Consider the following 24,034-nt stretch of genomic DNA (forward strand, 5'->3'; position numbering starts at 1 on the left):
AGGAAGGAGGAGGCAAGAACAGTGTCCAGGCTGGTTAAATGTGAGATGCTGAGCAGCTGCAACAGGAATGGGAGTTCTGAGTTGATGGGGTGGGTAGGTCTTTGGAGCTGGAGGGGATCTCGACCTGGGAGGATGGAGAGCCTAAGAGGAATTGGAGGTGATAGTGTGTGAGGAGGAATAGGAGGCCCTGAGTATAGGAGGGACTAGGTAGGATGAGGTCTGGGGTTAGAGGGTTAGGGAGGCTGGGAGGTGTTACCAGATAGAAACTTTGGGTTAGAAATCATGCATGATCTGGAAAGGGAGCTGTTCAGCATTTTTAACTCTCAGGGATGGCACTAAATGTCCTTTTCCTGTTCTCTTATTTGAATGCCTTCCTGCGACCATTCTTCAGTGTGGGAAAACTGAGGAATGAGAGCTAGCGTCTAGCTTAGGTGTGTATCCTGGGTATATTTTTTTCCCAGTGCTTCTTAATGTATTGTATGCTTGAAAGAGGAAAGCATGTTTTCTTCTCAGGATGATGTTTTGACCATTTCGGCTATGCTTATGACTTTTTTTCTGTGCCAAGAAGGACGTGGACAGGACTTCACAGGTCTCATATTAGCACCCTGGGGCAGAGATGCTTAGCTCTACGATTGCAAAAAACAGCAAGATCCTTTAGTATTCTGACAAACTGGGTCATTAAGTTGAAGTTTTGGAATTAGTGTTTATTTCTAAGTGGCTCAGTAAATCAGTACTAAAATTCCGATTAACTTGCATTTTACGCGATGTCCTTGTCTATGACAACTTACCTCACCTTTACTTGTAGATAGGTGACTGGCAAGCTTTATCTCTGTTCCTTATCTTTGAAATTGAAAGAAAATAGATAATATTGGCCAGCTGTTTAATAGGAGGCCCAACAGGTTCACAAGCATTATGCTTGTTGACTCTAGTGAAGTTTCTGAGGAGGTGGAACAGTTCTGAAACTTTATTGGAAAGAATATAGTTTCTCACACAAACTAAAGGCTGTAACTCTTACGTGCCATGGAATACGTAGTGGAAGTTGGCAGCCCTTAGAGTTGCCCATTTTCTTTACTCATAGGAATGCTGGTGCTTGGTTGGACATGTGGTTACTGTGTTGGCACAAGCTTGGTACAGGAGTGCAACTGTTAGTCCTGTTGGCTATTTCAGTGAATTTAGGAAAGGATTGAAATTGAAAGATAGTTTTATAAAATAAATTTTGTTTGTAGTTGTGATGTATGTTGTGGGTTGATATTCATCGATTTATTTAATTTGTACTTCTGGTAGCACTCCACGTTGCCCCAAAGAAAACCCCAGTCCCATCTTGCAAAGCTCACTTACAGGCAGAAGATGTGAATTTCAGAAGGGTGACTGCAAATGTCGTCTTGTAGTCTTCTGCTGCCATTCTCAACCGGTGGTCCAATTTCATGTTAACCTTTCCATGTTACCTCCTTCAACCAAAGCTAAAACACTTTTGTGGTAAGAGCATACAGCCATTTGGTGGAATGTACTGGTATAAATCTCCTAAAGAAGATAGTGTAAGAAATGCAAAAACTTAGTGGCTTTCTTGTAAAAGAGAATGTTCTAAATTCCCTGCATGGGGCATTTTTAGGAAGCATCTGCTTTTACTTAAATCCTTCTTCGTGTTCTATTAGTTAATTCTAGTTACCTTCTCTTTATTTTAACGTATTTTAATACTGATGATAAAGAATTTGGCCCTGGTTGCGGACGGAGAGAAAAAGATTTGTGGCTGTTATTGGTCACCTGGTAAGATCAGGATGGGAATTCTTTATGAACAGAGCCTTGCTCAGATGAGCACAAAGGGAATTTAGTCATTTAAGTGGACAAAAGTCTAGTAACCTTTTGGTCATCCTGCTTCAGCCTGGCAGGTCTCATCCGGATATGTTGCTATGTCCTGCAAATTACTTTTTAAATAAAGCTAGCTAATACTGGAGAATTTGATTGTGAATCCCTAACAGTTTGCAGATCACGGTGACCTAGTGGAGATAGTGTGATAATTTCTCCTGGGAAACAATCCCATTGATGACAGAAGTGTTACAACCAGAGCTGTTCATAGCCATTTCTTTGTCTGCACGGAGGGGTTGCAGCATTCAGAATGCAGTGATTTATCCCTGTCCCCTTTTTGTTTTCAAGAAGCAGCACTCTGGGTCCGTTACTCTGCTGTCTTCCCATGTTCTTACACAATGTTTCTGCTCTTTCTCCAGATGCTCCTCCTTTTCTGTTTTAAAATGCCATACAAAAATGCGCAACGTTAACTCCCAAGACTACTATTTAATTAACAGTGTGAACCTGTACTGTCAGACAGAATAGAATTGAGCTCAATACTTCCCTTTCCTCTAAAGAGGAATGAAGCTTGTGGGTGTGTGCTTTTTTATTTTTTATTTTTAAGAAAAAAGCGTATTGTTCATCTGAGCTTTAGCTGAAGTTGGAAAATTTGGTTTCTTTCTTACCGCTTGCTGGATTGCTATCAAGCAGCATTGCTCTGGCATCAGCAATCAGCATTTCCATTAAGCTTGCAATTTTCACACCGTTGGCTGCGGTTAGGTGGGAACAGTGAGTACCAGGGATGGGGACTATATAAAGAAAGTAAAAGATTGGAAGTGAAGTGGCCTACTCGACTGATCCTGGGAGCGATGGGTTATGCCAGCATGTGCTCCAGCCCTCTGGCAAGCTGTTGTTTCTCATTAACAATACAGGCTGCTTTCATGCTTATACCCTGAGAGTCATGGGGAGAAGACGAGGGAACAGCTGCAGAGTGCTGAGATGCTGGTGGTGGGGAGCCTGCCAGTAGCCGGCTGCTGTCTGCCACAGAGCTTTGGTGGCTGGGAGCAGGAATTTGGCAGTGCCTGTGGCAGCAAGCAGGGAGGCAGCGGTTAGAGGAGCCGTGCAGCCAGGTGAATTGTTACAACTATGAGTGGGGTGCTCCCTCCTTATCAGAGCAGAGGGAAGGAGCTGAAGCATGTTGAACAGTGATGTTGACAGAGCTTTTATTGCTTCCCCTGCTCCCCTGAGAGGGGACTGCAGCAATGGTGTAACAGTCTTGTTTTCTAACGCTTTGGCTGATTGACGGGAAGCTGCAAGTGCTGTCCCTGAGTAATTGATTCACTTGTCCGAGGATGCTGGGATAGTTTGTGCCTCGGGGGGTTATGGTGCATTAGTTTATAATGGCAATGTAGCTATTTCTCGGACACGCTTGCTACTGCTACTGCTCTATCTGGAAACTACCTCTGTTGGTTCTTTTCTGTCAAATCCTATCTGTAGATATTCATCTCCTGCTGAGTTTGTTTTGATCACTGTTCTGCTGAGCATCTGCCCATGCTGAACGTGGCCAAATCTGCACCCTCTTAACACTCAGGTCATCTCCGTATATCGTATTTGAGCCTTTTGCTTCCCTACTTCTGAATTTCTCTTCAGGTATAGCATTTATTACAGGTGATTACCCTGTTCTGGGGTCTCTCCTTCTCCCCATAACAGCACAGTGGGATATATGGTTATCCTAGCTTAGCCCTTTGACTTCCAATCCGGAATAGGAGAGTGGACTAGTCTGCGATTATGGTATTGTCGTGTTGTGAGAGTCTTGTTATTTCCACGCTGTCTGCTGTAGTTTCCCTCGTGTAAGGGGATCATGCTGAATTTTGGAATCTGGAAGACTGTTATGAGAAAGCGTTGTTTGGCCTATTATTTTTCAACAGGCATTTGACGTTGACCAGTTAGAGACAGAATACTGAGCATAGGTGGGCCTTTGGTCTGACCAGGTACAGCCAAGGCTGTTCTCATTGCTCTATTTATGCTTCCAGTGCTGTTTCAGACAGAATGGTTCTGTTTTCTCTTTTATATTGGAGGAATTGAAGCACAGAAAGAGGAATTGAAAGCACACAAAGTCTGCTTCCTAAGGAATTTAATCCAGTTTCTTCTTTGTTCCAGTCTAGTGCACTAATCCTTACCAGATCTGGCTCATCATGTACTATAAGCAGCATGGACCTTGCCTTGAGAGTATGTATATGTGAACAGGCTGGCTGTAAGAGGTCCAGGATGGTTACTGTGCTGCTGAAGCACTCGGAGGCAAGAGAATTTCTCTGCAGCAAGGAAGTATTGCCCAGATGTCATTAGCAGCTGCCCTGTAGTGACATGTGGGTTGGGGATCATCCTAAGGGGGTTGTCAGTTGAAACACTGAAAGCAGGATACTGAATATACTGTTGATACAATGGTAACTTCCAGAGGGAATGGGAAAATCACTGTTCTTCCCAGTGTGCCTGGAGAGTTGGAGGGTGGAAAATTGGAGGATTTTAGTAGACTACAGGATCCTGTTAATTGTTGTTACACTGCAGCTTCTGAGGAGCCCTCACATCTCTTTTTCTCCCTTGCTTCTTTGTTGAGGGCCATTATATGCACCATTAGAAGATTTTTGACCTGGGAGCGCAGTGGATGCGGTGACAGAGGCCTCCATACTGTGCTCAACCCATCCAAGCTCTCATTGATGTGTGTCTCAGGGCTGTTCTCTTCTGCTCTATTGTGCAGTAACACATCAGAGCCTTCTGATGCTCTTGGCAGAGTCTGTGCTACATTCTGACTTGCCCAAGGGACGGTACTACTTCTGCTTTTTTTCCCTTTTCTCCACTTAACCTACCCCCACGCTCCTGTTGCATTACACGTGATCCAAACAGTGGATAAACTCCAAACAGGAGACACTAAATAGAACAAAAACTTTGTGTGAATCCCAAATGTGCTGAGGCTGAATTTACTCCTGTTTGAAACAAGGCTTAGAGGGAGAGAAGGTAAGTCTGCTGTGGGAGGAGGAATAGGGGAAGGGCATCTGTCCGGAACACAGGAATTACCTCCTTCCTGGTAGAAGAGAAGAAGAGATGCTGGCTGCTCACAGCCTCCTTACAGAGGATTGGCTTGAAGAAGGGCAGGAAATAACTGAGCAGGAGTACTGTTGCTCCTCAATAGACAGACTGGCCGCAAGAGCTGATAAGGGAAAGGGTCCGTCCTCAAAAGCAGCTGTGTGGCGACAGAGCTAAGAACCTCTTTCACTGCAGTCATTTCAGTTTAGAAAGCAGGGAGGGTATCTGTAAAAGCTGGTGATGTCACTTTTCATCCTTTGGCTATAATAATCCTTGGGAGAAAATTGCCTAAAAACCAATCTGGATGCTTACACCACTTTCACCTACAGCCAATCATATGGCTTCATGTCCAATACAAGTGTCCACTCAACATGTTTTTCTGCTTGGTTTTGAGGCTGTAAATGTAGGTGTTCAAGGCCGCGTTCTCTTGTTGATTTAAGAAGCATAGCCAGTGTGCTCAGCTCAGGTCACAAAATGAGGACCTTGCATGCAAATACTGACGGCTGCTAGTTTAGTTTAGTTGCAGCCTCCTGCTTGTGTTGCTAAAGAAGTTCTAGTGGCACTATTGCATTGTGAAATTATGGATGTTTCGAGACTTACCGTAGTGGGTGTATTGTGTTCTGATAAGGGATGCCAAAGATGAGTATCTTTGGAAAAAAAGGCTCTAGAGGCTATTGCAAGAATGGTGCTGTTTTCCAGTTAATGTTGAAATAGTTCTCATGCCCAAACCATCCATCACTGTTAAACCCTGGAGCACAAATTGGGATAATGTGGCTGAGCCCAAGTGAGAGCCACAGTTCTGTCTGCTTGTGCAGCTGAGGGATTGCACTGCTCCTCCGCTGAGAACAAACATGGATAATTTCCTGGGTAGTGTGAGAGGGCAGCCTGCCCATGGGCTATGAGAGGAGAACAGTTGATTGCAGCAGGCAAAAAATGACAGATCTGGTTTGGCTTCAGGTTGCTCAGGAGTAGCAACAGCAGAGCCCCACTGGAGCTCAGGGGTGGAGGGGTGTTCAGCCAGTCGGACCTTGATTTTGTATGGGTTTATTTTGTGTGTGTAATTGTCACTGAAGGGCACTGGGCAACGAAGCTGGATCTAAAAGTTGTTGATCCTGAAAACTCCAGGGCATAGCTGTCCTCATTTTCGGTGCGGGGTCTGCCCACTCCGTAGCAAACTATGGAGACACAGGTAGCCATAGATTTAAGGGCTCGTTTTCCCCAGCGTTCCTTAGAGCCACTTGAGCAGAGGCTGGTGCGGAATGTGTTGGTGTGGAAAAAGATGGGTTGCTCTTTGAGCATCGATGTAGTGTATATCCTAATTAGGAGCACTGCAACTTTTTTAGGAATGTGTGGTTTCCAAACAGTTGGATAAATTTGTCTGTGCAGTGCATGCACTGACTGCAAACCTGGTGGATTAGCTCTTCTGACCAGCTCTGAGCCTAGCACTGAGTTTCTTCTTCATGTGAAGCATGTCCCTTTCCTTCCTAGTTCTTAGGGAAGGAACAGCATAGATCGGCTGTGAGTGGGCTATGATGCAGTGCAATTCAGGTATAAAGATTGATTTCAAGCAGCGGTAATCTCTTGTCTTCTTTCTAACTGGAACAGGAAAATTAAACATGAGCAAATTCATCACAATGGCTGGAACAAACGTAGGAGCTGTTGTTGGGGTAGAACAGAGCAACAGTTCTCCTTCAAGTGTTGTCACCCATATAGAGCAGTGCAAGTGCTTCAGGGAGGTATCTGAGAAATACTGCAGTGGGCAATTGTAGGGTACTTGCCCCATCAGTCGGTGAGTGCTCGTGCTCTAGACAGTGATGGTTATGCTTATTCTTTAAAAAATAGTGTCTCCCCACCACGGGCAGCTTTCGTGTTCACTATGTTTGGATGTTCGGTGGCTTCTCGTCATGCTCTGCAACCACCCTCAGCCAAGGGCCTTTCAGTAGGGTTCTGGTGGGAGAATGAGAGGCAATGGGATGAACAAGAGGCTTCACAGCAGTTGTTACAGAAAATCCAGAGCTCTGCTACTCTGGTTTCAGAAGCCCCAACTGCTAGTAGTTGAAGATCTTGCAGTTGAAGACCAGCAGCACCTGGTCACGAGATGGGGCTATGTGGACTTGTGTGGCCGGGAAAGAGGTAAACGCATGCTTCTATCTCTTAAATAGAGAGATGGCCAATAAGCTGCTGTGACAGAGATGCAGGGCAGCTGCCCTCAGTCCAAGCCACTGACTGCGGGAGGCTCTACTTTTTTGCTGTGGAGGCTCAGTTACCTTGGAAACCTGTTTTTAGCTGGATATCTGCTCAGGTGGAGAGCCCATCTGTACCTGCTACTTCTTTGTTTTGAAAGAGCTGTTTTACAGAAAAATATCTGACAGGAGTATTTCCAGAGCTGGATTATTGTGGAATCCAGGCTCTGCTTTTGGTCCCAGATGTTTGAGTCTGATGATGAGGTGATGACGGTATGGGGAGTTCTGTGGCTGCGTTGAAAAGGTGTGTCTGCTTCGAGAGGTGGGCTGCTGTCATGGAACGGGGAGGTGCTGCTGCTGATTGATAAATCCTGGAATAGCTCTGAAAGATAAATCACTTGAATGTCTGAAATTTGCAGAGAACTTTCTTTGTTCTGGTTTGCAGTTCAGCATCAAGCCACCAGCTGGTAGATTAAACTGAAGTAGCTTCTGTCTGTGATGAATAAATACCCTCACTAGGATTGCAGGCTTCCCTTTTGGGGGGCATATATAAACTTTTGATCCTCCCAATGAACTTCCAGTATCGGAAGGTAGTGGTGCAGGACTGTATTCAGAATCTGACAATTTTGTTTAATTCCAGATCTTACTGGTCTCTTCATATCTGTTTTTTTACCGTAGGTTTTTTGGTTTTACCTTTTCTGAATATTTTATAATCCTGAAGAGGGGGAGGGGAAGGGTATCTAAATTTTGCTCTTACTTCATTCCTGTTCCCTGTGTTTTATCTACTCCTATTTCATAGCCTGTACCTTTGGGCAGAGATGAATGGTCTGTTCTGTATTTGCTATGGGGTTCTCCCAAAGTGGAGTTGGTTTTCTTGTAGATACTTACTGGGTAGTGTGTAACAGGGGGAAGAACAAATTAATAAATTCTAGGTGAACCTATAACCTATATGCAGTTACCAATTAGTGGGTAATGAAGAACCTTTTTTCAAAAGTCTGTATAGCATTCCAGCTTGACTTTGCAGGCCATCTAATTCAGATGTTTTAAGTCTTGAAATCTGCTGACTTCAGAGCAGAGAATACATTAAGAATCTGTTCTAGGCAGGCATCAGTTTTCAGCCCTGAGCAGCTGTAACACAGAAGAAAATAGCTTTCTTTTTTGAAATTTTCAAGAACTAGAAAGACGAGGATAAAGAACTTTTCATTTTATTCAAGTGTACGGAATACAATTTTTTATTGTAAAGTCTGTTTGATTAAAGCTCTTTTAGCCAACCTTTTTGTTAATTCCTAATATCACTGACTGATTTTGGGTGGTTACAGCAGAAGCTTTTGTCGTTTTCTTAAGACAAGTGTGAACCAGATCTGTAGTCTTTACCGCACAGCCCTAGATAACTGACATAATAAAGTACTATATCCTTCCTTGTACTATTGCAGCAGCATTGACATAGAGCTACAGAAAAACTATGTCATGGTTTTTTGTTATTTTTTGTTACTTTTTTTAACTGCATATATCAACAAGAGTGACAGTTTGGGGCTGACTACACATACATCACGTTGGTGATGTATGAAGCAGGAACAAGACAGTGGGATTCTCCAACCCCTAGGCTCACTTCAGGATCTGGCAGATAGAAAAATCTCCTGTGAACTGACTAAGCAAACAAGAGACTTACCTTGAGCCTGAGTAGATTTGATTGGGAAGTCAGTGAAGGAGAGTAAACATGGGACAGTAAAATAGCTGTCACTTACCTGTCCAGCACAATATTTTAGCCACAAAAAAAAAAAAGAAACCCACATGTAAACTGATGTATTTCTGAGAGATGAGCGGCTGGCATTTAGGTTAGTTTATACTAGATAATGAAAATGCATCTGTATTTAAGTGACTTGTTGAGAATGGCTTTGCTTTTGATTTTATTTAAAAAATACATATTATTTTCTCCTAGCTTTGATCAACTTGTTGAAGTTCCTCATGTCTAATGAGACTGTGTTACTGGCCAAGCACAACATCTTCACCCTTGCTCTTATGGTGAGTACAGGCAAAGCAAATCCTCTTATTTTAAACAACTTAATTAATCTTGAATAAATCTTAGGAAAGAATCCAGAATTTCTAGCCCGGTAAGGAGATACCAGAACAAGGCCACAAAGCTGAGGAATATCATTGTGGTTGGTTTTGCTAGATGTTTGGAAAGGGCAGTGCTGGGACTCACTTGTAGGGTCTGCTCATTGAAATAAATAAGTGTATGTGAGGAAAGGCTTAGTTTAATTTTCCAGATGTGGTAATGCTTTTTCTTGTTTCGTGGCCCTTTGTATTCAAAATAATAGAAACCTGTTTTCCTGGCCCCAGATAGGATATAATTCAAGCTTCTTGTCTGTCTCTTCTGTACTATAAGGAAAATAATAGATAAAGCAATGAAGTAATGTAATACTGCGTCGTGCAATTGAGAGTGATTTCTTTGAAGGTTTTGGTCATGGTTTGTATTGTTTCTGTTGCAGAGTACGTTTTGTGTAAATATTCCTGTTGTAACTTCTTTTCACTTCCTTGTATAGGTTGTGAACCTGTTCAACATGTTCATCACTTACGGAGACACTTTTCTCCCCACTCCTAGCAGCTATGATGAGCTGTATTATGAAATCATTCGGATGCATCAGAATTTTGACAACCTTTATTCTATGGGTGAGTACCCCTTGACTGGTCAGGAATACTGTTGACCAGAAGTGAGGGTGGTGGTGGAGGGATGTTTGTGTCAGGTGTTTTCTGCCCACCTGCTGCTGATGCGTGCCTTGGTGAGTGGACATGTTTTGTGTACTAGGACATGTTTGGTAAATTAAGAATTGAGAGAGGGATAAACTTGTTAAAGGGATACATTTTTTTTTTTTTTTTTTTAGTCAGAAAAAAAATAGGAACAGACCCACTGCCTCTCTAGCAGCCACTTACTGTGGTTGGAAACATAAATTTGTTGGCACAACTAGGTATGTGGTATTTCATGCATCTTTGTGTAGTTTGCATCTATGACATTTGATAGTTTCAAGTCAGAGCACAGGTACGTGCTGCAGAACCAGCCCGCACAGAGGAACACTCAGTGCAAACAACAATTTGGAAAAGAATTTGAGAAACTTATAACAAGAAGCTTGCTGTGCTAGACAAATCACATACACTGCACTCATTGCCAAAGCAAACCAAGAAAACAGCCCTCACAAACCTGCTTGCAATGACAAGCGAATCACTGGACTGAAGAATGTGCCTACTGGCAAAACAGGGAGAAGCTGCCATCCTTCAAAGAGAGAGGGGCATGCTGGAATGCCACCAAGTGACACCCAGCAGGGAAAAGAGGAACAAAGGAGAGCAAGGAATGCATGGAGGCGTAATCAGCCAGTGTATACACAGGAGCCCAGGGTAGCTGCAGCAGCACTGGTGTAGTACGTGCATGCTTGAAGCTGTGCAGAAAAGAATATAGCTGTGTTCTTTGTTTGCTTTGTTCTAGAAGGACCTTTCTTCCCTTCACCCCCTGCTCCCTTCTCAGCGTGATCACCCAATGAACAACAGGAGTTAATATAAGCATGTAAGGGGAGTTAAAGGGCAGTGGGAGAGAGACAGTTGGCCACAGTACTCTTCTGACATGGGAGAGAACCGTCCTCACCTAAATAAAAGTAGCCGAATACTCCCTGCAATTGCAAGCAAAAATGAACTGCCCTTTTGCACAAACTTCCTACAGTTTTCATCCATTATATAAGGGATCAGTTGGCCATTTTTGTGCCCTCTGAGCACATAAGATTTTTTGCTAACCCATTTCCTATTCCCAAGAGTTGCAGCTAGTAAGATGAGGTGCTTTTACTAGCCAGTAATTTTTCAAACCCGTCCCCTGTGGAAGCTGAAGTAAAGTGGAATGGAAGAATAACGCACTCAAGTACTCCCTCAGTTGGGCTGCAATAGGCACATCTGACCTGTTGAAACAATTAATTTGTCACATGAATGTTTTCCATCCTGCTACACAGAGCAAACCCCTTTGAATTAATGTTGTAGATGCCTGAATGGAAACTCTCTCATACAGTACCTACTGTTTGACAAAATAATGTTACTCAGAGCTGGCACCTTTTTTTCTGCAGATGACATGTAATGGTAGCACCAGGAAGTGAGAAGGTAGCACTGTCTGAAGTTGATGAAAGCCACAGTTTAGCCAGGTGTCCTGACAGCTTCCCTTGGCTTGTCAATCCATCTCACTGGGACCACAGTCACCCTTCTGTCCCCTAGACTTGGGACATTTGTTAGCGCAGATAAGAAAGCTTATTTTATCCTTTAGTTTTCCTGTTACTGTGGCTGAAAATTTCTACGTTGGGAGTGGAGTTGGAATCTAGTTGCCTTGATTTTTATTTATTTATTTTTCTTGTCCTGAATCTGAACTTTATCCATATCTGCAGGACTGAAAGCTGCTCTCATGCAATAATAGGCATGAGTATGCAGCCACTGTGCTTATGGATTCACGTGTAGCATCCGTGTTTCTAGATGATCCTAAATTCTGATGACATGCTGTTCCTTCACTTCTAAGTCGAAGATGAACCTTTCTTGCAGAATGTAACCTCCAAAAAACTCTGTATATACAAATTCATAGAAAATTCCCTTCTATTCAGGCAATATGGAAAATTAATCCAAAAACGTGGTATGGGATCTGTTATTGTTTTGATTCTTACCAAGGGATGTGTAGGTAATTGCCACCATAGAAACACTACAGATTCTGACCTAAATAAATATTTTGGGTGCTCTAGCAGAAAAGAATTTGATTTCCTAGAAGTTCTTCCTGTTGCAGAATGTTTTCAGATCTGCTCCCAAGTCTGTCAGAGACCATCTGTGCAACAGAACAACGCCCTCATTCCTACAGGGAGTGTTTTTCCCTAGGCTGGTGTGTAGTCCCCCTCTGCAATTCCAGATAAACAGGGAGGTAAAGAATCCATCACTGCTGGATTGGGTTTAAATCACAGGGATGTAGCGGAGCTCAAACGGAACCTTGCATAAATAGAAGCTGGAAGAGAACAGCGGAATAAAAGGTATCATAGACCTGGGACACTGTCCTCTTTCTGGGGGAAATGAACTTTAATATGTGGTGATGAAAGCAGTTAGGAGGGACCTAGGCTCTTCTATTCCCTCTGCTTCCTGTCTCCCAGTCATTATCTTGTTCTGCTCACCCCTTCCATGTTCCTTGCATTTCTTAGATGGGCTTTGAAGGAACTTCCGCCCTGGATCACAGATTGTCTCAAAGATGACCTTTGTTTCGATGTGGTTCCTGGGTTACCATCTCACCAAAGCAGATTTTTTTTACAGTTTGGATTAGAAAATTGCCAGTTCTGTGCCAGCACTGTTAACTGTCTTTTCCTTTCAGTTCTAAGGCTTTCTACCAATGCTGGTCAATGGAAAGAGCCTGCAAGCAAGGTGACCCATGCATTAGTCAATATTAGGTAAGGAGTAGAAGTTAATAACCATTTTAGAGATTCTTGTGTCCTGTTGTGACTGCATTCTTATCATGACACTTTCACATTTATTGCATTGAATTTGGTTTTGAATTTGTTCTCTTTGTTGGGCTAAATTGCTGCTCTAAACAGGGCCCACTGGGATAAAGAGAGGGTCACCAGGGTTGGACTGTCCTCTTTCTAATAATTCTCTCGGCATTTCTGTAGACTGAGTGCTTTCAAAGCATGGCAGAAGCTGTAATGAATTAATCCTACCGCATTCTTGGGAGAAGTTATATACAGTAGGGAACAATGCTGTGCTGGCAGAACAATTGTGGACCTAATGGATTTCTGTTGCGTGATTCTATTGCAATTCTGTGAAGCTATAAAGGGGACTGTAAGGCAGCTGTAATAAGCAGATTCGAGGCCTCTTTTAACATTGCAAGATTTTTGTGTGTGTTTAGAACTCATTATTTAAGGATGTTTCAATATTCTCTTAAACCTCTTCCTCCTGTTCAAGAGCAGAAGTTATGTTCTACTTGTAAGGCTAAGGAATATCTCAGGGTGCTTTTGTGCTGTATTCCTTCATGACAGCAATAATTTCTTTTCCTGGCTTCTGAAGCAGCTAGTACTGGGCCAGAGGCTCATGGATCTGATTGATTGGAAAATGGAAGAAAGTTGAGAGAGAGAATTTACTGTTTATCTCTGGCTTGTAAACAAACCATAAAAGATATGAGTATTTATACTGAAAAAATATCTGTCCATTACTTCCCTGGTCACCCCAGACATAATGCAACACCAAGTAGCTCAGCACTGCTGCATTGCTAGTACTTCTTATTTTCTTCAGTGCAAAAGAGATTGTGTAGGACAAACTCTCTGAGGGCATCTTTCAAGTCAATATACATCTTACGTGTCTATAAACCACCTTAAAGGTTCCCTTAGTAAATCTGTAAGCTTAATAACATCATGTATGGTTCCAGACGATTTATTTTGCTACTATCCTTATTTTTATTTTTTGTAAACAGACATAAATGAACGCTTGTGGGTAGATAATGCACTCGGAGTGAAGCAGCAGAACAGATAGCTATTGGCAAATTAATGTCATTTAATGTGGCACAAAGTGTCTGCCCTGGGAGTTCCCTGTATACCCAGGGGGAGAAGTCTAAACCGAGAAGAGATTAAAAAAAGCAAGTGGTTGCAGAGGGTTTGTGCTCACCTCTGGTTTGTGCAACCAAGATTTTGCATTAGCTCATTTCCTGGTGGCTTAACAGCTGCTTTTGTAAAGATCAGCACACAACTGAGACAAGATACAACCGAAAAACTGGCACTGTGATACCCCTCCCTGGACAGCCTGTATCAGACATGTTCAGTGCATGGTGCTGTCTGGAACCAGTGAAACCGCTGACATGTTTCTCTTCCAGACTTTTGGTAGCTTTTCCCTGTTCCACCTAACTGCTCATGTATGTTGAAATTTCACGTGGTCTTTCACTAGCTTTAGAAGTTTTCATGAATGACTTCTGTGGCTTTTCCCTCAGTGAAATTAGACAAGGTCTAAATTAGAGATGATTCAAGGCCTGGAGAGGGATTAGACTTCAGGGAAGTTAGTCTGTTTGACTTACCCCACTTCCTATTTAAAAAAAAAAAAAAAAGGGGAGGGGGTGGGTATTTCACCTACTTGTTTATTTTCTTCTCATGGTAAAAATATTACATCTGAAAGGTTCTTTAACTGTATAGATTTCAGAGCAGCCAGTTGTTGGAAGCTGGAGAAATCCAAAGGTACCGTGCTTTTGTGAAGGTGACTGAAACATCACACTGTCAAAGTAGTGACTAGGACTAGATGCCTTTTTTTGAGAGAACATGCTTTAGAAAGTTTCAAAAGACTTGTCTCAGTACAGGGAGAATGGATGAAGTGAAGGGCCTGTGATAATGTAATACTCCTTTTTGGCCTAAAGACTAAATTTAGGTGTTTGAAAGTTGCAGATCATGCAGCAGAAGGATGAGAGGATAATTCTTTGAGGAATGCCTGTAAGGTCTGAAGCTTTTTGCAGTCTGTTGGGAAAGGCCATTTTGTCCTGGTCTGTTGGCTGTCCCACATCTGCAGCAAAGTCTGTAGGAGGACCCTTAATACTAGGCCCACATGTTTTCTTGTGGTGTTGCACCAGGAGTGCAAACTGGAGCCTTGTGCACACACACTTGTGGCTCTGTGTTGCAGAGTCATGGAGATGTTGCAAGCCGAAATCACCAAAGAGAAACAGGGAGCGGGGATGCTTGAGGAGAATAAACCCTTTAAGGCTGTTAGGTTGATGGCTTTATTAGAGAAACACAGTATGTTAATGAATGACAATATTTTCATGAGATGTAATTATCTTATGCATTGATAAGGACATGCTGGTTTGAACCTGGCTTAGCTCCCCATTGTCTGGATTGCCTGTTTGTTTGTGCCCCTTTGGTTTCCCCTTAGAGTGGTCTTAGCATACCGTTTCTTATTTGGATGCCTTTGCCATGAAGGGAATGAGTTTAGAGAAATCCACCTCACATTGGATTTTTCCCTCAGCTTGTTCCATCATTCTGGAAAGTTTTTATGAGCAATGATTACCTGCTTTTTGCTGTAACAGTGCAGTGCAAAGTCACCCTTTGGTTTATATATTAATCTCATTACAACAGCTATTTAAAAATAAATAAATAAAAATTGTCATTTCCTTACCCTAAGGCTTTTGGTGGGAAAGATTACAAATGTAAAAACATCTGTATGTGCATGCATGTTGTGGGTTTTAACAAGTGTCTTAAATCTGAGTGTACAATTTTATGTGTATTTCTGCCAGGAGAGGAGTGGCGAGTTGTTTACAACTTTTCAGCCGTGCAATGCATTTGTGCTACAGGAGTAACTGTTGGGGAGACAAGGTACTGCTTGTACCCCACAGTGCTGGATTGGCGAGGTCATCTGATTAATTGCTTTAATACGGAGTCAGGATGAGTAATACCTAGAGAATCTTTGGCATGTTCTTGTTTAAACTCAGCCGCAGGGAGATCCCACTTTGTGTATCCTATTATGGTATTAACTGTACTTTTTAGTTGGACCCTATTCTCCACTAGGCAGTCTGATTGGGTTTTGTTGTTGCTGATTATCTGATTTTTCTAGTCCTTGCTCCAGTGAAAAGAGCAGTCACGAATGTTCTTTTTGAGTATTGAGAGACAGGAAGGCTATTCCTACCTTCTCTACATACCTCTCCCTTTTACAGATGATTCATAATTTCTGTCCAACCTAAAGAAAATGAAAATTTGAAGAAGACAGAATAATAATAGCCTTATCTGTCTGGAATCTTACATACCATACTGGAATGAGTGATACTTAACTGCTGTCCTATCCGATAATAGTGATTATAACTTCTATCTGTGGATTTACATAAATAATTGAGACATGATGGACTGCAAGATACAGCTGCAGCGCTGATGGGGTTGAAATAAGAAGCTGCAGCAGTTAGTGGTTTGAAAACTCACCTTCTCACCTATGAGGAAATAAGCACATTTTGAGACAAGTAATTTTTTTTAAGCTAATGAGCCTCTTTAAGATAACATTGTGCAGGTTTGCATTTAATGAGAATTTTATTAACGTGGGGTTCAAAGGGGCATCTTCTGATTGCTTACTCAGTGAGGAAGGTGGCAGCTGAATTCCTGTATTCTTTTAATAGACTTTCTCCTGATCAGGATTTTTTCAAGGTGAATAAAAAGATTAACTCAATGATTAATAGACTGAATTTCCCCATTGTCTGAAATTCAGTCCCATCATCATTTTTAAAGTAATTTTATTTTTCTTACTGAAACACTTTTAACAAGCAGAGAGTAAGTTTGTAGTATGCAACTAGGTGATAGGATTTGTTTTTTTTTAAAAAGGTGTTTTATGTGTCGTTGTAGCATACGCTACAATCCTCGCTTGGGTGCTTTCATTCACTCTTCCATCTTGCAGCTACTTTTGTTCCACGTGAGCCACTCTGTGTGATATTCTTTCTTTGTACAGGAGGTGCTGCTTCTCCCAAGGCTGCTTTTGGGGTTGTAAAGGAGAGATTGGGGATTTGGGAGGAGCACTTAAAGCATCGCATGGATGTGTATAAAATGGTTATGCTTGCTGTCCTCCTTCAGAGGAGCACTCTGAAGGAACATTTACAATTTTACTTGCGTGAAAGAAGGTCAAACTGGGCTGTGTGTGTTTGTCGTAGGATACCTGGCACCCCTGCTCTGAAGCTATAGCTCATGTTAAATTACCAGCACTCCATAGAACTGCGCTTATTGAAAACCTTGATGGAGGAGGAGGCTCCATTCAGATATTTGTTAGAAAGTGGGCGGCTGCAAGCAGTCCACGTAGTACCTTCAGCATTGTTCCACTTTACTGCAAGGCATTTAGCATCTGTTCATGGGGAGAGAAGAGCTAAACGCTGCTGACCTAGTCATGTTGTAATGGATGGCTGTAGCATTTATGCAGGATACATGAAAGCGGACCTGCTGATAGATAAGTGCTTCTGTATGGAGTGGAGGCCTATGGATTAGTCAGCTGAGACTGTGTAAAAAATAGATTTTTTTTTTTTTTTTTTTAAATATACATATATATACACACACACTTTTCTCCTTCCCTCTATGTACAGACATAATGGACACAGGCACGTTTCTTGCCAATATGAGTAAGAGAATGAAAAAGGGAGGGCAAGCTTAAAGCCTGTTTATGAAAATAAACAGTCAAGAAAATCTATGTGCGTATATATAAAATATGGATATCTGTGTGTATATTATATGTATATGCACATATATGAACGTGTGTATCCATATATGTATATATAGATATCTGTGTATACATAAATACATATACATACATATTCACACATATGTATATACTTACAAATATATATTTATATATAAAACACACACACAAACATCTTGCCTTTGATAGTGGGCTAATCTAAAGCCATAATTTCCAAGCTGAAAAAAACAAGACATTTGCTTGTTTCTGACTTCTCCGCGATGAACCACGAGTGTTGGCTAAGGATGCTCAGGTGTTGCTCCTTTCAGCAGCAGCTGCCAGCAGCAGCGTTGCACTGGGCGCATACGTACCGCGGGACTGACGGACCGTGCAGAACTGCTCGGCTCGGGCCGGCCAGCGCTCAGGCATGCAGGTTAGCCTGGAGTGATCTGGCGTTCGTTTCCTATCATTCTTAAACCCACTTGTGAGAGATACCGCTGGTGGAATAACAACTCCATTGAATTGTTCACTGAGGTGTGTTTAATAGTAATGACCTCTGACATGCTGTCACTGCTAATCAGTCTGAGCGAGCTCAGATCACAGGCTAGTACAAGACAGTCAACAATTATTTTTTTTTTAATACAAAAAGCAACAAAACCCAAAGAGAAACTCATAAATGTATTTTATTGGTACTTTAAAATCCCAACATAATTTTGCCAAGATTAAGGAATAAATTGTTACTAAAACACTGTAAGAAAATTTCCAAGCTTTATGCACATAAGCTATTTGGAGAATTAGTTCATGACAGTTTTAAGGTGGTAGCCTGAAAAAATTATGATGCTGAAAAACTGAAAGTGGATTCTAGATGAGGATTCTGGCTTGGTTCTAGATCTTTTCTAGTGACCTGTAATCACTTCACTCCTCATTGAAGGAGCAAAGTTAGTAGACCCGTCTTGTAATTTCATGTGTTTCTTATTGTATGCTTTTCTTGTTACATAGGGACTCTGGCACAGCAGAACAGTTCCTGAAATACACAGTGGTTATAGCGGAGCTTGGTTACTCAGAGTTCATCTGCTACCGCTGCTTGTTTTTCACTTGACCTTGCAGTATTCTGGTAGGGGAAGTTCATTTGCTAGGAGCAACAGATTTTGACGTGACAGATTCTGGCATTAGCTGGCACCTGAACAGAGGAAGCAGGTGGAATGAAAGGGAAAGACCTCATTCCAGGCCATTGTGACCAGCAACATCTTAACAGAAGAATAAAAAAGAAAGAAAAAAGCACTCCTATTTCAGGGGTGCATTGTTTCATCTTTTCATGTCACTCTACCCGTGCTTCAGTATTTTTATTAACGTTTAGGGTTTTTCTCTAGTCGTGTCACTTCAGCATATAATTTCTTTTACATTATCTGATTTCTTCTCGAGACAGCAGTGTTAGTTTTCAGTTATTGCTCTTTATTTACTAGCTGATTCATCTTGGTGTGCTTCTCTTAGAGCTGTAGCCAATTTCATTCTGCTATAATTTTCCTTCATTCTTTCTCATTCATGCAGCGGTTTAATTAAATGTTGTCTCTGCCACTGGCCCAGATCCAGAGAGCAAATCTGTTAGTTGAGTGGCGTTCTATGGACCAGTTCCACTAACACAGCAGCGTGGTTCAGCAAGTCAGGTGCATCCCAGGTCACCTTCCTTCTTTCTGCCAGTAACTTCCCTTCCCAGGCAGCAGTGACTGAAATGGACTCTGACAATGTCAAGCCTCTTTTCTCTTCAATGAACTTTTTTTTTTTGCAGTGGGTTTTTGGGAGGATTAATTTCTTTGGATTTTTTTTTTTGTGGTGACTTAAGGTTTCTAGAGCTGATGCATATTTTCAGCAAAGCTGTTTGTATGGCAAAGAAGTGCCTCTGAGATGCCATACCATGACTTGCTTTCTTCAATGCACTTGAAAGCCATGCTGCAGGGATCACTTTCTCTCTAAAATTTCATCCTCATAGTAAGCAATGCTTTTTGGATTGGGGTGGGGATGAACTTGAAGTGGAAGTGATTTATTCCCAGGATGGCAGCCTCGCTTAACTGGCCTTCTTAGCTTCTTTCCAATGTCTGCAATTGTATCAGCCACTTTCATCTCCTTTCCTCATGTCATGAAGTCAACAGGTTGGCCTTTTAAGAGGGAATTGCAAAAAGATCCACTTCTGTATTTCAGCTGCTCGTAAGGATTGCCGTAGAGGTGAGGCATCTGTTCAAGGGAGGATTGTTTACTGGGCAGAAAGGAAACTCTTCTGCAGTACAGCCGCTGTTTGGCAGTCTCTTCCTAAGTTCAGCAAGTATCTTAGTTCATGTGATTCTCGTGAGGTGAACATCTCGCTGTAAAGTTTACCCACTTGTGAACCTTTTTCTTCCTGGCCATTTTGTTGGAAACATTTCTTTTGTGAGATCTGCATGTTTTGAAAGGTTAGCCAGGATCTGTAGGCTACTTAGCAAAGTTTGCTGAGAAATGTTACATCCATTACTGAAGTATTGCAACCTAGATTTCATCTACTCTGTATCAAATGCAACTGCCCTGTGAATAGGGAAATTCGTGTCTGTAGATCTCATTTGCTGGATTCATGGGTGCAGATTGTGGGATGGAGTTAGTTAAGCTGCCAGCAAATTTTTCTTTAAAGTTATGTATTCAGCTTTGGAAATCTAATGTTTGGCACATTATTTCTGCTTTTCTGCTAGTGAATTCAGGGTCTGGAGCTTTGGGAGAATAGTCAGTAGAGGAGAAAAGTGAAGGAGACTTCTTAGTGCGATTGTGGTCTCCGGTTTGATTTATGTGAGTGACTTTGCACTGCTTTGTCTGAGGAAGTGTGGCACCAGGCAAGAAATTCTTTCTTGTTTGGCTTGCCGAATACCTTTCTCTGTAGAAACATAAAAATAGTGGAGAATATATGTTAGCATTGGGAGTGGTTTTGGTTTATTTCAGAGGTGGACATAATATTTATTGGTCAGAAGTTATTTTTCTGACTTGTTTGCAGAGTTTTTGGTCTTGAATCCCCTTGCTGGGCACAGGCAAGTTATGTATGAGCTCAGTAATACAATTAAAGCTTGTGCTGCAAAGCTAGGATGCAGTCTTGTAAACATCTCAGGGTTTTTGTTGCCGCACAAAATCCAAAAAGGTCTGCTGGTTTCTCGCTTTGAATGCTTGTATTGTTTCATCCTGTTTACGAGAACAATCTTAATTATTTCTCTGGTACTGTGGCTGGCCCAAGTTCAATTCCTGATTGATAGATTTCAACCTTACAGTCGACATCTTTTGTTGGTAGCTCTAATGCAGCCAGGAAGCAAGACATGAATAGCCTCTGCAACTCTTGGCCCCAAGACCTGGTCCTACTGGAGCATGACTGAAGCACAGTTTGAAGCAGCTGTTTATAGCTTGTCAAAACTTTGCCCATGCTGTTCTTATTCTTTGGGTAAATATAAGGGACTCTGATTTCCACTGGTCTCAAGTCTAGCTTTCAAGATTTGCTTTAGTGGAGAGAGAACATTAAGCGGCTTTCTTCATAACCCAAACAATGTAAAAATCATTGTGAGCTTAAATAACACCTTTATTCCTTGAAAAATCATGTAGTATAATGCTGTTTTGCTCTTTCTTTTTAAAAGAAATCTGTTGCTCACAGCAGCAGCCAGAGTTATTATTCCCTCTGAAAGTCTGGGCTGTGGGATGTGTACTTACCAAAAAAAAAAAAAGCTTTTCAAAATCCAGTAACATGTATTTCTTATTATGTTATACTAGTGGGGGGCCTAAAATTTGGTTTTGCTCTAGAAATGTAAACGCTCTATTCTCTTAATTCTTCCTTGAGGACTAAATTGACAAAGTACCTGCTCATTAAGTACATCTGCTCATTAAGGTAATGAAGTACCTACCTTATCTTGAACTGAAAGCAAGGATAATACATTGTTAGCATGACTGCAGAACTGCAGTCTGTTTGAAGATTGCACCAGAATCTGGAGCTCAGTTCCCAGGGAACTGTGAGAGGAGAGCATCTTGTTTGTAACACTTTGTTCATTAAAAGAAACACGCATCCTAGCTTTCAAAGTTAAAATGCTTGGTTTTTAGGAGCTCTTCCCACTGAAGGCAGAGAAGGTTGTCTTGCCCTACCAGGGGTTACCTTCACAACCATCAGTAAATACCAGTTGGTATAGCCAAGACTAAGGTAAAAGTAAAACGCTGCCTGGAGGGGAAAAAAAGGAGCTCATGTGAGTTGTGATTTCTGCCCCTTTCCCCCCCACTTTCCAAAATATGAAAATATAGGAGACATAGGAGGTTCAGGTGGTCTGAATTAAATTGGCTGAAGTGCCAGGATATTTGGGAGAAAGCCCCTGTTTGGGAATCCCAGAATGCAACCTTTTGTTATTATCTTTTTTATTCTTTAAAATCTTTTTCTAACTTGTAGCTAGAAGGATAGAAAGATAATTCAGAAAATGATGGCGTAATGCTTCTGAGGTAGCAATTTCTTCCTTAGCTTTGAGGCCAGATTTCTGTTGCCGGTCTCAAGGGATGCTAACTGTAAAGGTTCAGCAGTCAGAAATGCCCATGTGCTTGGCTGTTTCTCAGCTATCAAAGCCAACCAGATTAAGGATCTCATGAAGAATTCATCTGTGACGGCTATCGGATTCTGATATCTCATGCTGATAAAAGTTTAGTTGAAGGATGTTACTCTGGCAAAACTGCCCCAGTGTGCTTCCTCAGCCTGTGCTGGTATAAACTGACAGTGTTGCTGCGCGGGAGGATTCACCTGTGTCCTGGTTCCAGCTGGGACAGGGTTAACTTTCTTCCCAGTAGCTTGGGGGGTGTGCTGTGTTTTGGGTTCGGTGTGAAAGGAGCGTTGATGGCCCATTGATGCTTTGGGTGATGCTGGCACCGGGAGGGGGGAGCACAGCCGGGGTGGTGGACCCAGCTGGCCAATGGGGTATTCTATACCATGTGACATCATGCTCAGTATAAAAACCAGGTGGGGGGGGGGGGGGGGGGGGCTCGCCCCCCATTCGTGACACGCGGTCAGCGGTCGGTGAGCGGTTGTGTTGTGCATTGCCTGCTTTGTGTATTCTGTTATTGTTGTTGTTCTCATTGTTATTATTACTGTTCTACTTAGTTTTATTTCAATTATTAAACTGTTTTTAACTCAACCCGGGAGCTTTCCTACTTGTGCCCTCCCGATTCTCTCCCCCATCCCACCGGGCGGGGGGGTGATCGAGCGGCTGCGTGGCGTTTATTTTTGCTGGCTGGGGTTAAACCACGACAACCTGCCATTCATTCCTGCCGTCTTCTCTGTGGGGAGCAGCTGCATGTAAAGGAGGAGACTGGGGGCCTGACCCAGGATAAAACTATCCAGGCAGGAAAAAAAAGAACAAACCAATGTGATTTAGCCTGGGTCAGCTCTCAAGCCTTCATTGCATATAGATATGCGAGTGGTTGTGTCAGCCCTGTAGAGGGTGTGCGTACAAGCAGCTCGGCATTAGGGACAACAGGACAGTCTCTTTTAGCAGCATTGACCTGTTACAGCAGTTTTAGGCTAATATGCTGCAAAGTGTTTTTTAAGTTTATGTCCACTGTCATCAGTGGTAACTGATGTGACTCTTTGCAGGGGTCTAAGCACATGTTCTCTTGCTTGTGCTGGTATAGTGCAGGGTGGGTTTTGTGAACTGTTCTTGCTGTTAAGAGAAATATCAACATAACCATTGCCTGAAGCTTCAGTTTGGGTACTAGGCTTGAGACAATACTGCCATGACCCCAAAAAGTGAGAACTTGGTTGCTACTTGGCAGGGAGTCTTGCGTAGGAGATTGCTGATGCGTTGAAGGCATCTTGCTGCAGTGGAGTCCTGTTTGATAGGATATAAAACCGTGGTTTCAAATGTGTCTTATTTTGAGAGTGGCCGAAAGTGGAATGACCTTAAAAACTCCCTGGCAATCCTTTTGCCTGACTTTGCTAGAAGACTTTGAAAGCCCAAAAGCTTTTTCATGTTGCTGCTTTAGTGATTAATTAGGTCATCACTTTGTGTGTTAATTACAGTGACATTTTTCTTCTCATTAGTTGGATTATGGAAAGTTTTTGAGTCTGTGTGGGATGGGAAGTAATGCAGCCTTTGTGGCCAAGGGAAGGATGATTTCAAACTTTAGAACACTGAATTTCAATAATGGCTTTGGGTACTGGGAAAAAATGTTTCTATCCACTATAGAAAATGTAGCTGGTAAGTACTTTGAGGGCAGGATAAATGCCTTTTATTCTAAACAAACTCATGATGTTGCACACACTTTAGATGAGGAACTTTAAACTGGATCCTTCTTCCAGAAGGTTGTGTGTTGTGTTAATTAATGTAAAGCTCTTGCTGCTGACAGAGGAGTGTGAATATGATATACTTTATATAATGTCCTTCATGGGGTGTCTGAAAAGGCTTAACAGGGAGCCTCTTAAGCAGGGCAGTGTACATGAACAAAGGCCATTTGCTTTTACTGTACTTTTTTATAATTATTTAATGTCCTCCTTATAATTTTGCAACACTGTGCTTTGGAATCTGAGCTTGACATTAACTTTTTATGGACATTTGAGATGAGCTTGTCTGAGGCAGACATTCCTTTCTAAACTCAGAAAGCAATAGATCTGCCATATGTTGTTCTTGATTCCTTTGTTCATTAGCATTTGAAAGCTGTGGTTACTTTGAGGCTAGCCCATGTGTGATATCTTGAGCCTTGTTGAAGGAGCAGACTCTGCAATTCTCACTGGGTAGCACCTATTTTTTTTTCCTTGTTGGTGACTTCCACTTTCAGCATAAACTTCAGTCAGAAATGAA

The 24,034-nt window shown here is 42.1% G+C and overlaps 1 protein-coding gene across 16 annotated transcripts in view; it reads left to right on the top strand.

Moving 5' to 3' along the window:
• Positions 1 to 24,034, top strand: part of ARMH3 (armadillo like helical domain containing 3) — a 135,076-nt gene that overhangs the window by 50,847 nt on the left and 60,195 nt on the right. For 9 of the 16 annotated variants that reach the window (XR_012674326.1, XR_012674325.1, XR_012674327.1 and 6 more), the window contains exons 21-23: positions 8,986 to 9,068; positions 9,590 to 9,716; positions 12,415 to 12,490. Coding sequence is in view for 8 of the 16 variants with exons in the window: in XM_075154865.1 (XP_075010966.1) it covers positions 8,986 to 9,068; positions 9,590 to 9,716; positions 12,415 to 12,490 (286 nt within the window). In the remaining 8 variants the exon portion in view is untranslated. Of the gene's footprint in view, positions 1 to 8,985; positions 9,069 to 9,589; positions 9,717 to 12,414; positions 12,491 to 21,045; positions 21,094 to 21,302; positions 21,334 to 24,034 lie in introns of those variants that run through there. The other 7 variants (XR_012674324.1, XR_012674323.1, XM_075154864.1 and 4 more) reach the window with 2 other exon arrangements.

The sequence above is a fragment of the Calonectris borealis genome, chromosome 7 (genome assembly GCF_964195595.1).
Source record: "Calonectris borealis chromosome 7, bCalBor7.hap1.2, whole genome shotgun sequence".
Classification (NCBI taxonomy): Eukaryota; Metazoa; Chordata; class Aves; order Procellariiformes; family Procellariidae; genus Calonectris; species Calonectris borealis.